The sequence below is a fragment of the Orcinus orca genome, chromosome 1 (genome assembly GCF_937001465.1).
Source record: "Orcinus orca chromosome 1, mOrcOrc1.1, whole genome shotgun sequence".
In the NCBI taxonomy this organism is placed as follows: Eukaryota; Metazoa; Chordata; class Mammalia; order Artiodactyla; family Delphinidae; genus Orcinus; species Orcinus orca.
The window spans coordinates 37863568-37880108 of NC_064559.1; the positions used below are offsets into that span (position 1 = coordinate 37863568).

Genomic DNA, 16541 nt, shown 5'->3' on the forward strand with positions numbered 1-16541 from the left:
GCACCTCCCCGCTGACCCTCAGGGGCTTTCTGCTACACACCCAGGGCCAGCGTGAACCCAGCTGTGACTTCAAAGCCCACCCCCAGGGTGCCTTGGCCTTCCTCGCTCTGCTCCCCTTCTCTGCCCTCCGTTATCTCCCACCCCTACTGAGGGAGTCAGAGAAATAGGGGCGGCATAAGTGGGAAGTCATGTGCTTGGTGCAGGTGCCTCTCCACAGCTTCCCTGATCGGTGACCACCTAGTCTCTGCTTCAGTATTTCCACTGACTGGGAGCTCATTCCCTCTTGAGTCAACTCTTTCCATTATGGGACAGTTTGGCTGCAAGAAGCTTCTTCCTCTTATTAAGTGGAAAACTATTTTACCGGAACTCCTAGCTGTTGGCCCTCTTCTGCCCTCTGGGGCCACACTGAATAAGTTTAATTCATCTTGCACAGCTTAATGGAGAAGCATGATTGTGAAACCAGACGATCAAGGTTCAAACCCTGGCTCTGCCATTTACTTGCCATGTGGCTCTTGGACGCATTTCTTTACCTTTTCTGGCCTCTATTTCCTCATCAGCAAAATGGAGGTGACAATAGCACCTACCCCATCGAGTTGTATAAAGATTAGTTAGTAGATATCAAGCTCTTAGAATATCACCTGACACATAATAAGTGCTCAGTAAATCACAGTCTGTGAAGAAAGCTGTTCCGTCTCCTCCCTTCCACTTCTTCCCTTGGGTTAACATCCTTTGAAAAGTATTCTCCATACAGCATGGCTCCCGCATCCTTGCAGGCCTTGTTGACCTGGCTCTTTGGTTGGCTTAAGCCCTCTTACAATGTTATCTCCCGTGGGACGTGGGGCCTCCACTTTTCATGACCTTCTGTTAGTGTGGTGAAGACTAATTAACTTTGTGGATCACACAGTTGGCTCACAAGGTCGGCGAAAGTTCCAAGATCCTTTTCACTTGATCCTCTAGGGCTTGAGCCTCACAGTACTCTACGCCTTGGCTTCCACTTCGCCAAGTCCTCCAAGCCCCTCTGCACACTCTAGACCTTGCTGGCACGTGCTCTGCATCTTCTCAGTGCGGCACCCAAGGTCTAGAGGGCCCTTCTCTCCCATCCCCAACTCATCACTTTGTCTGTCTCATTCAGTCTCAGAGCAAATCTTAGTAAGCTTCCTCCTCCATGAAGCCCTCCAGGTTAATCACACTGTGGCAGCTGATTTCTCTGGAATTGTTCCATCCCCGTGGTGAATCCTGGCCTGTCTTCTTATCACCTCTGATGCCCTGGACCTTAGTCTAGGCAAGTGTTACACCTCTTGGTTCTGAGGTCTCGTCCTTATTCTGCCTGTTCCCTCTGCATGTTTGTGACTCAGAAGGCAGTGGCCTCGTCTGCACTGTTCTCTGCCTGGAGAGCAGAGGGCAGGTATGAGCAAGTATGTGACACAGCACAGAACAACACCTCGTGGTCCTGCCACTTCTAGGCAGTCTCTGCTTCCTCTAATCGTCCCCACTCGGGGACATCCTGTCCTATGGGCTGCCATGGACGGAGGCCGCACAGTCTGACAGACACCTGGTTAGGCAGGGAAGAAGTGAGTGGTCCTGACGCACCCTGCTTCCCTCCCCTCTCCAAACTCTTGGCTAGTTGTTTTTTTTTTTTTTTTTCCTTCCTGTGTTGAAAGAGCTATGCGGCCTGGACCATGGCAGAGTTTCCTGGGGACATTCCATAAATTCCTCATGGGCCGTTTCTCTGGGTAAATGGGAGGCCAGTGGGAGCTCGACTTTAGTATCAGGTGCCTCAAAGGCGTGTGGGTGGAAAGGAAGGGTGAGTCGCCCAGAGGAGAAGGAGGGGTATTATGAGCTCATAGAAACAACTAAAGAACATCGAAGTGAAGAGTGAGAAGGAACAGACAACTGCAGGTCGGAACAAGCTGTGGGCAGACATGCCCCAGCCTCCCCCTTGAATCCTCTGACTTGCCCCCCTAGCCACTTGCCTGCTGGGGTTCCAACAGGGCTAAGAGAACTTGGCTACCTTGAGTGTGTGGCTTGAAAAGAGAGATATGGGAAGGTCAGCCCAGGGCCCTTTGAGCCTGGCTGGGTGGTCCTTCCTTTATTCAGTCCTCGTCCACCCATTTGGCAAACATTAATTCCCTAACTCAGATCCAGGGCTGAGGAGAATGGAGGCCCTAGGCCCTGGCTTAACCCTGTAGCAAGCCTGAACCCGAAGGCTGTTCTCAGCCTCCACCCCCGGGGTTCCGTGGCTGCTTCTTTAAGTAAAACAGGTGTCAACTCGGATTCAGGACAAGAGGCAACTTGTCTTCATCTCTAAGCTTGGACGAGTCACTTTTCTTCTCTGGGCCTCAATTTTCCTGCCAAATAACGCTAGTATTGGGCTAGATGGTCTCTAAGTTTCCTTAGAGCATGGTTTTCTTTTTCGAGACAGTTTTGAGGCCCATCCCAGGTGGGAACACTTGGTGAAAGGATGAGGCAGAAAGAAGGAAATAAATATGAACAAAGGCATGACCCCTGCCTTTAACAGAACTTTCAAGAGAATAAAGGAGACAGAATCACAGGAATGATCCAGAACAGTGACTGAAGGTGCAGGAAGGAGAGGAGAAAATGCTGAGCACTAGCTTAGCTGTGGCTCCTGCTGGCCTTCCAGAGCCTTTGTGCAACTGAGAAACAGGTGGTATTTATGGGCAGATGAGTCAGCTCCAGGAGCTCCTCTGGGGGTACGTTTATACCCTAGGGTGTATGGCTTGACAAGGAGAGTTCAGATTGGATTTCAACTCCCATAGGCACCTCGGCCCAAAGTCCCTGGGCAAGTCACAATCTACCCAGCTGTACAGATAACCCTGCAGGAAAGTAGCCAGCCTCAGGAGTCCAAGTTGAACCCTGTCTTGATAGAATATACCACTTTTTTTTTTTTTTTTTTTTGTGGTACACCGGCCTCACCGCTGTGGCCTCTCCCGCCGCAGAGCACAGGCTCCGGACGCGCAGGCCCAGCGGCCATGGCTCACGGGCCCAGCCGCTCCACGGCATGTGGGATCTTCCCGGACCGGGGCACAAACCCCTGTCCCCTGCATCAGCAGGCAGACTCTCAACCACTGCGCCACCAGGGAAGCCGCAGAATATACCACTTTTTAAAAACTGAAGTAGAGTCGATTTACAATGTTGGGTCAGTTTCAGCAAAGTGATTCAAGATATATATATATATATATATATATATACACACACATATATATATCCTATTTCAGACTCTTTTCTAGAGTACACCACTTTTAAATCTTAGTGGAATCTCAGAAGGTCAACTCCTTCCCTCTCCACTTCTGAGAAAGCAAACGCCGGGACCACACTCATCCTCTCTCCCATACCTGAAACCAAGCCAGGGCCCACAGTCCCAGGCCAAGTGGAGGGCACAGGACAGGTACAGGTGGGCACCTCTCCACAGAGTGAGGAAAGGGTTAAAGGGCTCTGGCATCATGAGAAAGAAGGCATCTCCACATCAACCCAGACCAGTTTTTCTCACCTCCTTTGGCAGCAACTCAGAACAAGCAGAACACGGAAATTCTTCCTCAGGCTCCCTCCCTGCCACCCTCCTTCTACATTCCCAAACAACATCTCTCCTGAGGCTCTAACTGGATTAGGAGGAAAGAGCCACAGGGCTGATGTCAACATCAAAGGGGGAGATGCGGTGAGGTCTGGCCTGTGTCTTGATCCACAGGTGCTGGGACTGGGGAAAGGTGGCAGGAGGGTGAGCTTGGGAAAAAGGGATTAGCAGGGACTGGAAAGAACGTGGCTGCTGTAATTCCACATGATAAACCAGACTGTGCTCCGTCTCTACACCTTAAGTGCTAGACAAGCAGGTACAAGCTTCCGGCTTCAGCCCGCCGCGCAGGAGGCTTCCCGTGCTGCCAGCCCCAGACGGCCCGTGCCCTCCCATGGGCAGAGGTGCTCAGAGCAGGCACAGGATAAGACGCCTACTTCCTCCTGTCAGCTCAGGTCTTGGGGGTGAGGGAGGAGGGGCGGGGAAGAGACTGCGATTGCAGGAAGAGGGAAGACAGGAGAACAGTCCCTTATCCAGGCACCGTATACCATCCCAGAGAGGCACCACCATCGGCTGAGAAGTGAGACCCATAATGTGCTTCAAGCAGCTGCTCTGGACTCAACAAAGACTTTTGATGAGTACAATCACCTCTGTAGACTGTGGGGAGGGATTTATGATGTGGGTGATTCATAATATAGATAATCAAAAAATATAGATAATATAGATAATCAAAAAAATTTATGATGTGGGTGATTCATAATATAGATAATCAAAAAATCAAAAAATTCATAATATAGATAATCAAAAAATCAAAAAATTCATAATATAGATAATCAAAAAATTCTACTTGATTTGGAGACTTTTTTTTTTCCTCCTCTAGACAGATGCACCTTCCTAATTCCTTGGAGTTTGGTCAATATTGAAATATGTTTACATTACCAAGACACTCACTGACCAGTGGGTAGAGGAAGCAGCTAGAGGATAAGGCACAAATTAACCCCTACCAACCCTCCCCACTCTACCTGTTCCTGCCCCAAGAAAACTGAGTTGCCTCTAGTTAAATCTCCATCCACAGCAACCTTCTAGCAGAGGCTCTCAGCGGAGGAGCTGAACAGCATCGGGCGTCCAGTCTCACGGACTCTTACCTTTTTCAGCTTGCCGCTCTTTGTACCCACAAACACCACGCTGTAGCCATTGTAAACATAGGACGCCACCGAGGTCATGCGGTCCCGGCTGGTGGTGTACAGGGTCAGGCCCTCCACTGGAATTGAGCCTCCAAGCGGCTGGTTGATGTCCAGTCCACAGAAGTTGTCATCGATGGGCACCGGCTGGAGAGAAGGGGAGGGACCTGGGGTGAGTAGCAGCGGAGGCAGGGCCGCGTTGATCCTCACCAGCCCACCCACCGTGGCCACCAGCCCCAGGACACCAGGCCTCTGAGAAATTCAGGCATGGAGTTCAGGGGCCTAACACACACTGCACACACACACATCTCACGGCTGACCCATGAACCCCGCACTGACTCCTGTGAAACCAGACAGCTTTCTTCTCCCTCACCTGCTATCACCCACTCGCTTTTCTGCCAAGACAACCAGCGACAGGTTGCAAAGCTGATTGCTCAAACTCATTTCCTGGTCATTTACGTGTCCCTGTGGACCACGCCATTGGTGGCGGTCTTTCTATTTAGACAGTGGAGATTCAGTCTAGAGGCAACATCACAGGATTCCTACCAGCCTGGTGGCGCTCCTTATTTGTTTCCTGGACTGCAAAAGCCTGCCTTCGGGCATAAGGAATTTTCAGTCATTCCATTATTCACCACATCCCACACTGGGGATACATTAAAAAGGGTTATCTTAATATTGAACACTGCCTTATACTTTGGAAAAGTTACTTCATCTACGTGAATCTCAGTTTCTTCAGGTGTCACACTACCTGCCCACCTTGGTGAGAGAATTACTGGGGAGAAAAGGAAATAACACGTGCGAAGAGATTCGTTAAGTTGTACAATGATTCTCATCACTGTCCGTTAGAGGTCTTCAATGATGTTTGGGTAGATTCTGGGGGAGATGGTCTTCTTGTTAGCAGCCTTTTGCAGGGAGTAGAGGTATGCTTGTATAAAGAATATCTGTCATTGAATAAATTTTTAAAAAAAAAATTAAAGTCTCTTCTCTCTCAGAAGAGACTAGGGCACCTTGAAAAGACATTGCACCTTGAGCAAGTGGAAAAATAGCTGGACAGAAAGAATTCCAGTCTCTGCTCTTCTTCTATGTGAACTTTGATCAGTAACAGCCTCTTTGGGGACTGTTAAATTGATGATTTCTAAGATCTCATTCAGTTAAAAAAAAAAGACTGCATGCTTCCTGAGGACAGGGGCTGCGAGGGGGCTGCATTCTCTGCACACTGTCTAGCCTGGGGCTGGGCTATGACGGATCCTCCAAAACATCCCAGTTGATTGCACAACAGGGAATCCTGTGGGCAAAGGTCGCAGACTCTGGGCCAGAAAGAGCCCTGAACCCTGTGGCAGCTGTTCCTCCTGGGTCTGGAAAGGCATCCTTGAGGAGGAAGGAAGTGACGGTCATGGGAAGCACAGAAAGCATCATGGAGAGACCTGTTCCCATCACCCTTCTCCTCTCACCCACACCAGGAAAGAGCGGGCTGGTGTGTCGTTCCCTGACAGCTTCATTTCCTTGGAAGAACTGATTTATAAGCTAAATGGGATTTTTTTTGGTAAACCAGGGACTTCTCTTTCATTCCCTGTTCAAATCCAAAGAGAACAGAGGCTCATGTCTTGTGATTCCTTGGTGTTTTGTAGAGAGCTACTGCTCCTACAACTGAGTGGCGGTGCTACCCTTGTGTGTGTGTGTGTGTGTGTGTGTGTTTATTCTTTAGGAAAGAAAACTAACTTTTGGGTTAAGGATGACCTTGAATTCTGGATTATATGGCGCTCCACACGGCAGAAGGGATAAGCTTCTCAGGCAGGGAGTGAAGCAATGGTATAGTAGAGCCAGCTTATGAGGAATGCCTGTACATCTATCTCTGCATTCAGTGACATCACACTGGTGGCTTGAAATTATCCATGGTGGGAGTATTTACACCACGGAAATTGGCAAATGCTTCTAATCAAGATCCTCCCACCCCAATCCCTTCCCTGCTACTACCATTGCCTGCATATAGCCATCCATTTAAGATTCACTAGCACATCCCTGGAGCCAATGATGGAAATTTCAGGCTCCCTAGAAAGGTAGGTCAGAGGAATCAGCTACCACTTTTTACATTTTCTACTTCTCTTTCTCATCCCTACACCAGAGGCACAAGTGTCCTGATAAGGAATCAGGAAACCTAGATTGTAGTCCTGTCTCTACCACTAGCCAGCTATGTTATCTTGATATACCACATACCCACTTTGAGTCTGAATGCTCTCATCTGTAAAGGGAAAGGATTAGACCAGGTAATCGTCAAGCTTCCTTTCAGCTCTGAAAGTTCTTGATTTCATGGCTTCGGTTTCTTTCCCACTCTCTCCAGGGACCGCTAAGGTTGCAGAGCCTGGGCTCAGGCATAACCTAAGCCAGCTTCTGAGAAATGATGACAGAAGCCAAAAACTTGCCAGTGATTTTGAATTTCTCTACATCCCTCCTGACTCTAGAATCACCAGACTGTGACGGAAACGGTTTGTTCTGAGCCTAAGCCCCTGGGATTGGCTGGCATTTCCTTTTCTCGTCTCTAAATTGTCAGATATTCCCAAACACCTGCTGCCCCTTTACTTTTGCTCTGAAAGGGAGAGCCTGGTGTATGGCTTTCCTTAGAAGCAGCACGGCTAAATGCAAAGAGTTTGGACTCAGAGGTCATATGGGCTAAACTGAATTCAAATCCCTGCTGTGTCATTTATGGTTGTATGGGTGCAACCAATGTACTTAGTTTTTGTGTCTTTGTTTTTCCATCTGTCAAATGGGGGATGAAAATCCTTGCTTTATAGGGTCATATTGAGGATTAAGTGAGGTAACTCTTAAATTGCCCAGCACAGCCTTTAGGACAATAACTGTTATTCAATGGGTGACGCTCCCCTTCCTCATTTCTCTTCTGGAACAGAGCTCAAATCCTTCATCTGAGAGCTCCATGTTAGTCCAGAGATCACGTTAAAATTAAGCCCCGGGACGTCAGCTACCCTCACTCCTCCCTAACGCCCTCTGAGGCCACCAAAATGTCTCTGGGTCCCCAGGTCTGGGACTCCTTAGATTATAAGGATTTTAAGGGGCCCCTCCTGTTGCAGCCCTACCTCCATCTCCACCTCCACTATCAAGGCCGCAGCCGAAGAGTGATGATGAAGGGAGGGGGTGGTGAGTGAGGGGCTGTTCTCTCTGAGGTCCTGATCCCACCTGCTGTCACCTCTCTCCCAGTGCCTCTGCTGCTCTGTGGTTACTAGCCCGGGCTTGTCTCTCTGCAAGCCAATGGAGCCCCACAAGGGTGTCGGCTCTTCCTCTTCCCTCTGGCTCAGCAGCAGGCAGGAATCAGCAGTTTCCTTCTGACAAGGGCTCCCTCTGGGCAGTGGGAACCAGGCTGGACTCTGCAAGGACTTAACCCTTGCATTTCCTCTCCACTTGTCTTGATTGGTTGGGGCCAGAGGTTATAGAATTTCAGGACTGTAAAGAACTTCGGAGAATATCTAGCTCAAACTCCTCATTTTATAAAGGTAAAATAACAGCAAATAACTGGTTCTATAATAATTAATATTAATAATTATAGCTGTCCTTTATTGCATGCTTATTATGGGCCAGGTATTGTGCTCATACATACTTGCTCCATTTGATCCTCATAATACCCATAAAAAGAGACTACTATTATTTCTATTTTAAAAATGAAAAAAAATACAGCTCAGATCAGGTACATAACTTGCCTAAAGTCACACAGTTTTAAATAGTAGGACTGATTTTTAAATACAAATCTGTTGGAATTCCAAGCCTACGGCCTTAACTACTATCCTATTGTACCAAGAGGCTGACGGTAGGAACAGAAGCATACCCTAGGCCTGATTTGTCTTTTGCTTTAAGAAGAGGTGTTTGGTCCCGGTAGCAGACACCCTCCATTTAGGGTGCTCAGAAGGCAGCCGTATGGGTCACTTGGTCTCAGATTGTTCCCCAGGCTGCCGATCCAGTGTCCACAGCACTCTGCACAGAAATCTATCTTAGCACTTGTCACATGCGTAACAGTTAACTAATAATGCTCAACCTAACACGCCAGGCATGGTGTTAATCTTGCCACATAGTATCTGATCATCCCATGCGGTAGGCATTATGATTCCCATTTCACAGATGATAATGGAGAGATATTAAGTTACTCCTGAAGCCAGGAAGTCACACAGATAGAATTTGAACTCTGAATCCCAAACTCTTAGGTACTATATTACACTGCCAGCTATTTTTTCTTTCACTCTTTCTCCCATTAGATTACGAGATATCTGAAAGTTGTGATCATGTCTTTTTATGTTTGCATCCCCAGCTGGGCACTTGGGAGATCTTCAATACCTTCTTGTTAAGTGGATGGCTGGAGGGAGGGATGAATGGATGGATAGAGGGATGGGTAGATGGATGGACGGACTAATGGGTGGATCACGGTAACCACCTAGATGGCAGCATCTTGACCCTCTGACAGGACAGTGCTTTCCACTGACTTTCTTGTCTCTGCCATCCTCAGGTCTGGACCCCAAGCTCCCTTTCTTCTCCTTTTTCCCCAGTTTTCAAATTATCAGTCAAGCTCAACTCCCTTCTTGCTCCTCCAGCTCACATATCTACCTGCCTACTTTACTCCTTCACTTGGCTGTACAGTGGCCTACAGGGCCCTGTATGTACAGGATCTGGTGTGTGTTACCTCTGACTGGCTCATCTCCAACCGCTCTTTCTGCCACATGCTCGGGTCCAGCTGTAGTGGCCTCCTCGCTCTTCACGCTCTCCAGGCATGCCCTGCATTCTCTGCAAGAGCTACTCCCTCCCTCTCTCTGGAATGCTTTCCCAGATACCTGCATAGCTTACTTTCCTCATTCTTTGCTCAAATGCTGCTTTCTCAATGCACCAATCCTCGTGGGTACTGCCTCTCCCCACTTCTGTGCTTTATTTTTCCCTACAGCAGTTGTCATCACTTGAGAGACGACATATTTTATGTATTAATCTGTCTTGCCTCACTAATGAAAGCTCCATGAGGGCAAGTAGCTGTGTTGTATGGTTCACCTCTGAAGCCCGGGGTGCTTACAACAGTGGGTGGTGGCGTAGAGGCCCTTGATTATACATTGGGAATGACTCCGCGCATCAGCAAACATGCCTCAAGTGTCTGGTATCCTCAGACTCTGTATTATGGGGACCACCTGGTAACGTGAGCCTGAGCACCTCTCTCATTTCAGGCCGTGGTGGTCTGCGGGCAGGGTGTGCAAAGGGGTGTGCAATGCCAGATGCCGCATCAGGGGTAGAGCAGGTGGGCCCTCCTTACCGCCTTGGTGCACTGCACGTCCTTCCCCAGCAGCCAGTTGAGCTCCAGGTTGCCCTCGCCCTGGTAGCAGGACTGCAAGCGCTCTTTGATCTGCAAGTTGATGGCCCGGATGGGGAAGGCACAGAGGGCGGAGTCATCCGGCGGGTGGTGATACTGCTTCTGCCCTTTGGAGAAGATGGCGAAGAGCACGTCGTCCTGGCCGCTGATGTTGAAGGCCTGGGCCAGCGAGTCCCCGGGCTTGGCGAGGTAAGCAGCCTGCAGGAGGCGATATTCCACCCCGGCCCGCGTGCAGCCGAAGGGCAGGGACACGTAGGAGTGGAACTTGGGGTCGTCCTTGCAGAGCCTCACGATGCGCGAGGTGTAGAAGAGGTCTCCGGCCGAGTTGATGGCCACGCCCTCGGGGGTCTCAGGCTGGACGGTGAGGAAGTAGACGAAGCCCCCGCTGGCGAAGCCGTAGATGTAGAAGATGTCAAAGTGGGCGACCAGGGCCAGGGTGTCGGACGGGATCTTGATGAGTGAGGAGACGAAGTCGCTGTGGAGCTCGTAGTCGAGCATGGCGGAGGACTCGGGGTCGCGGGGCAGCTTGCGGCTGGACAGGGTGGGAAAATAGTCCTGCTTGCCGTCCACAGCAGTGCCGATGAAGAGCTTGCCGTCCTCGCCCTCGGAGCGCACGATCACCCCGTACATCGTCCCCGTCTTGTTGACGCTGGACAGGTAGTGCTCCTTCTTGTGGGACGGCTCCACCAGGATGAAGAGGTCGTCCAGCCGCAGCAGCTTGCAGACCCCTTGGTACAGGCTGCCGCAGGCCAGCAGCCGGTTCTCGGAGTAGTCGATGATGAGCAGCTTGTTGACGTTGTTGGTAAGCGTGAGCACCTCGCTGCAGGGCTGAACGATGAGCGGCGGGTAGCAGGACTTGTTGTCCTCCTCCGGCCCCGTCTTGTGAGCCACCTGGATGGTCAGGTTGCCCGTGAGCTTGTACACGCGGTTGATGGCCCCCACGTACACTGCCCCCGTCCCGCGGTGCACCGTCAAATGGTTGAAGGTCCAGTCCCGGTTCTCGGAGTGGAAGGTGCTGAACTGGGGCATGCCGGCCGCCGGGGGTGCCAGCAGCACGCAGACGGCGGAGAGCAGGACCACAGGCCAGCCGTCCACCTCTGCAGCCCGCGGCCAGGGCCTCCTCTGTTCCATTCTGAGCCGGGCGGGCACCAGGAGACAGAGCCTGTGAGCGCTCGCGTACTCCGCCTTCCTGGCTTGGCCCTTACATGGTTCTGGAAAACACAAGGCAGAGGGGTCAGATGGAAAATAAATCCCTGGAGGAGTGAACAGGACTGCTTGACCCAGGTCCCAGTGCCGACTAGCTCTGTGAGGCTCTTTCTTCTGTATTTCAGTTTTTCTATTTTTAACATACTTTCTCCCTCTTCGGGATGTTCAGGGAATCCTATTATCTATTTTGGTCTCCAGCCTTTACGCTGTAAAATGCATTTTTTTTTTAATAACTTTACAAAGCATCTCTATTTCTGTCCTCTTCAGATATCGTTTTTATCTCTCAGAGAGGTTAAACGGCTGAGTTCACCCAGCCAGTTGATCCTGGTGTCGGAACTAAAGCCGGACTTCCCCACCCAGTTGCTGGGTCTGTCCTCCTGTTCTCTCCCAGTCCAGTGGAAATCTCTCCTGTCTTGTGAAAGCTGGTCAGCAAGGTCCTCTCCCAGGCTCTCCCAGGCAGCTATTCCGAGTCTGATATCACAAATAAAATTCTTTCTTATTTCAGACTTCCAGCCCCTCACACTGCTGGCTTCCTTCCTCTTTCATGCTCTGTCCCCTGTAGGGAAGGAGGAGAGCTGGTCATCCTGAATCACAGTGCCTCTCGCTGCCCCTTGACCTCGTCCTCTCTAGAAAGAAGAATCCCTGATCATTAGCGGTTAAAACTCGTTCAGAGTGTGAGGTGGGACTGGGATCCCCACAGGTGCTGTTCAGGAGCCTGCAGAGCCCCAGGGAGAAGGGCGGACAACCCCCCACCCCTCCTCCTTGGGACAGGAGGGCATCAGCCACTGCCTCCCCAGTAAGTGGGGTGCCAGGTCCTGGGGAAATTGCTTCCACTTCTGCTTCTCTGCAGGTGGAGCACAGGGGGAGGTGGCCTCCTTAATCACGGGGACTGGCTGGCTGAGTCCAGTCTCAGCCACCTGGGCAAGGGTTCCGGGTTTGGGAGATGTGGAGAGGAGCAAAGGGAGGCAAGTTGAAGGTCAGGCTCACTGTAGCCACTGCCGGGGCCTTGTGATTGTTTAAGGCTCCGTGTGGCCGACCTCAGGCTGCCTGCCCCAGCCTCATCAGTCCCCTGCCCCGACTTCTTTCCTCCCTCTCTGCCCTCCCAAGCCCCAGGCTGCACAGCTTTTCCTCCTTATTCCAAGGAAGCTGCCCAGAGGGGCAAGGTGGTGTTCCTGCGAGAGCTTCTCTAGACTCCTAGGCAGAGGGTAGAGAGCGGAGCCTGTCCCATCACTCTGCCAGCGCTGCTCCTGACTTCTATGGAGAGGGAGGGACAGCGGTGGCAGTGGCGGCAGCAGTGGGCAGCAGGCTGTCTAGCAGAGGGATCTTTTCTCCAGCTGGATGGAGTGTCTGACAACTTCCTCGGACAAGTCCAGACAGAACTCTGGGCAATGAGGCAGCAGGAGTGGAAACACTCAAGCCAAGGATTAAGAATGTGCTCCAAGGCAGCTTAGGAGAGTCCTGTGTCCCTTCGCCCCCAACCTGGCTAGACTGGGTTGGAATTAACACAGATGCCATCTGCAGCATCCCCATGGCTTTCGCTCTGTGTCTTTAGAAACTCTCCCTCGTCCTCCTCAACTGTGCCTCCCATGCCTGACAGCCATCACGGTGCCAGAGGGAGGCCCCACCTGACGGCTCTCCTCCAACCGGGCCTCACCGGGGTGTTGTTCTGGTGTGACTCATCAGGTCCCGGGCTTCCTTGGAAAGAGGGAGGCGACAGCGGCATGAGGCCCAGGCTGACCTCAGAGACTCTGACACAGCCCTTCCGGCCCCACGTGCTCACCGGCAAAGCCTCCCGACAGACAGAGCTTTCGGTTTGGAGGTTATTTTTAGCTATGTCCTGGGGCCAGTAGCAGGACGTGAATTCCTCAAGAGGAGCCGTGGAAAGGAAATAACAGAATGCTCACATTCTCCAGCTGGACAGGGAACGGCAGGAGGCCGGGCTGTGCATGCCCCTGTCTCTGGGTAGGAGAGCTCCTTTGCCTACAGGTGGAGGGCTGTGTGTCCCCGAGGAGCCGTGAGGATTCTAATCATCACCACTGATGCGCTTGGGCTGTGCCTTTTAGACAGTGCTCTGTGAGACACCCTGGCATCGAGTTTGTGGGCAGTGCACCCCACCTCCCCCAGAACGTACATGCACATACATGCTTAGCCCATGGCTGGAGGGAAAAGGTCCCAGTAGAAGAGGTGACACCAAAGGACACGATTGTGAGGTTAAGATCAACTATCTCACCTCCCTGCCCGATATCCTCCAGAGACACAGTTTGAATAAACAGTGAGTGGCTTTTGTTGTTAGGCAGAATTGGGGAAGAAATTTGGGACCTTGGGCAAGTCCAGTCTCATCCCCCTTTTCTGGTAGGATGGGATAATTACAGCACCAGCCCCTCGAGTTGTCATAGAGTAAATGAGATAACGCGGGGAAACCTCTTAGCATGGGAGCTGGCACTCAGTGAATGCTTAACTTATGGAGTTATTATTATCACTGAAGCCTCCCCAGGAGACTGCACTTCAGGAATCCCGCCAGACCTCCTGACTTCTCTTTTTGCTCGTATTCTTCCTTTCCATGGGAATGAACGCTGTGTGCAGACCTTTGATCCCCCTCCCTGGCCCAGTGAAGGGGCACAGACTGGGAAGCATGAGTCAGAGGAAGGGGGATAGATCCAAGGTGATCGTCTCTAGCACACTACTGCACAGGTCCCAACACAGCCTCTCTGCAGCCTGCAGGGAGCCCGGCGGAGGTACAGGATCCTGAGAGTTCAAGTATGAATGGCAAAATTGGCCTGGTGGCTAGAAGGTATGCAGTCATGGGGCAGGAGGAAGAGTGAGGGACTCGGCGAGCCCCGGATTCATATCCTGCCTGTGTCACCCATGAGTTGTATAGCTTTAGACCGGTCTAGCATCGACCTAAGCCTATTTCTTGATCTTAACATCAAGGATGTTAGAATTAACCAGTTCTTAAGATTTCTTCATTCAGACAAAATGATACCTTGAGACTTGTCTGCTTCAGCTTCCAGAGTCTATGACTGCAATGGCAGCTGAGGTTCTTTTGTCCTACTGGGTAAGGCTGGTGAAGTTCAGAGTTCTCAACAGACCAATAATTGGGCTATTCTCCTCTCACCCCTCAATCAGCATCTACCCTGGGACAGACTGCTCCTGGTGACCGGCCACACAGATTCATTCCATGGCACTCAAAGATCACCCACTTGGGAGCAGTAGGCACTAGTGCGTCAGGGTCAAGAGGAGACGTGGTCTCTTGCAGTGCAGGGGTGGCAGAGGAGGCTTGCATTCCACCTTGGAATTCACAAAGACAACTGACTTCAACAGCAAGTTGAGAGCCCCTGGCTTTCCAGGCCAAGGCTGATGCTATCAGGTAGCTCTTCCAAAGCAGGGCCCAGCTGGCAAGGATCAAGCCTCCCGTCTGAATTTGGAGTAAGGGGGAAGGGCACCCACCTCTGAACCTCTGACGAGAGGCAATGTGGTGTAATGGTTAGACTCATGAGCTCTGAACTTAGATGCTTGGATTCAGAGGCAATAATAGCTGTGTCAACTTGGTCAGGGTACTTAGCCATTCTCTGATGCTATCTCACTATTTATATATAATGAGATTAGCACTAGCATCTACCTCATAGGATTATTATGATGAAGTCCTTTAATACATATAAAGCACTTAGAACAATGCCTGGTCTGTTATAAGTGTTCAAGATACATTAGCCTTTATCAGTAATAATTTATTTCTCAATATTCCCAGCTCTTGATTTCCACCCATTCCGTGGTCGGTCTTAGAATGACTTTGGTAGAAGCCAGTGAACACACACCTATGACTCTGTAGACCTAGCATTTCCTCCTAACCCCAGTTTTCTGCTAGTGTCAACCTCAGGGGTTTTCTCAACGATGCCTCCTTCCTGTCCCTTCTCCTCTCTCCGTCTAGTTCATGAAGTCACTGTGTCACATGCATTCTCAAGAGCCAGACTTGCCAAGTGGCTGTCCTCCTACCAGTTTCCCTCTCCCCCACCCCAAGTCTCCAACCAGGACGTGCTGCCCCGGGATGCTCGCCCTATCAGCGAAGCACGCAAAGCATTCCTGATGCCAAGAAGAGGCCACGCTTTCCTCTTTGGGAAGCAAGTGTCACTAAATATTTTATTTGGAGGGCCTGGTGACACCATCTCCCCGATCAGGATTCAGGAGGCAGGTGTTGGTGACAGCTAGTGAAGGCATCTAATACCTTCCTGATCAGCTGCTGTAGGCAACAGGGGCAGAGCAGGGAAGAAACGACAATTAGGCATTTCCAGCTCAGCTCAGTGCCAGAGTCTTTCCTTCCTGTGACCCGCCCTGTGGCCTTTTTTAGGAGATCTGGGGGAATATGCCTCTATGCTTACTTGGCCTCCCTTATTGCAAAAGGAAGGAGGAGGAGGTAGGAAGAGGAGTTAGGATCAGGATACAATTTTGCTAAACTGAGTAAAAGTTCATGATGGTAGAGCTCCCACTCTTGGACCCATCTGTAGCTCTTCCATCATCAGTATCCTCCATCATTCTATCATCACTGTCACCATCATTATCACCACCACCTGCACTGTCATCACCAGCACCATTTTGGCTGTGACAGTTTTCATAACAATAACAGTAAAACATGCCTATTAATACAACCGCACCTACTAGGTGGCTCACATAGCCAGGATCCAAATGGTAAGTATGAGAATGAGGGCTGTGTACTATTTACAATAGCCAAGACATGGAAGCAACCCAAGTGTCCATCAACAGATGAATGGATAAAGAAGATGTGGTATATATATACAATGGAATATTACTCAGCCATAAAGAAGAATGAAATATTGCCACTTGCAGCAATGTGGGTGGACCTAGGGAATATCACACTAAGTGAAGTAAGTCAGACAGAGAAAGACAAATAGTACATGATATCACTTATATGTGGAATCTAAAAAATAAATCAATCCATATACAAAACAGACACATACTCACAGACATAGAAAACACATTTATGGTTACTAAAGGGAAAAGGGAGGGGAAGAAGGACAAATTAGGAGTATGGGATTAACAGATACACAGTACTAATATATATAAAATAGGATTTACTGTAAAACACAGGGGACAATATTCAATATCTTGTAATAACCTATAATGGAAAGGAATCTGAAAAAGTATATATATATATATATATATATATATATAAAAAACTGAATCTCTTTGCCATACACCTGAAATTAACACAATATTGTAAATCAACTATACTTCAATTAAACAAACAAACAAAAAATGAGCGCTGTGA

General features: G+C 50.1%; 1 protein-coding gene across 5 annotated transcripts in view; it reads right to left on the minus strand.

Moving 5' to 3' along the window:
• PLXNA2 (plexin A2) overlaps window positions 1-16541 on the minus strand; it is a 216333-nt gene that overhangs the window by 180007 nt on the left and 19785 nt on the right. For 4 of the 5 annotated variants that reach the window (XM_049702847.1, XM_049702838.1, XM_033410595.2 and 1 more), the window contains exons 2-3: window positions 9998-11265; window positions 4672-4854 (exon numbers count right to left, since the gene is read on the minus strand). In XM_049702847.1, coding sequence (XP_049558804.1) covers window positions 4672-4854; window positions 9998-11185 — 1371 coding nt within the window. In that variant the 5' untranslated portion in view covers window positions 11186-11265. Of the gene's footprint in view, window positions 1-4671; window positions 4855-9997; window positions 11266-11781; window positions 12925-16541 lie in introns of those variants that run through there. The other variant, XM_049702845.1, reaches the window with a different exon arrangement.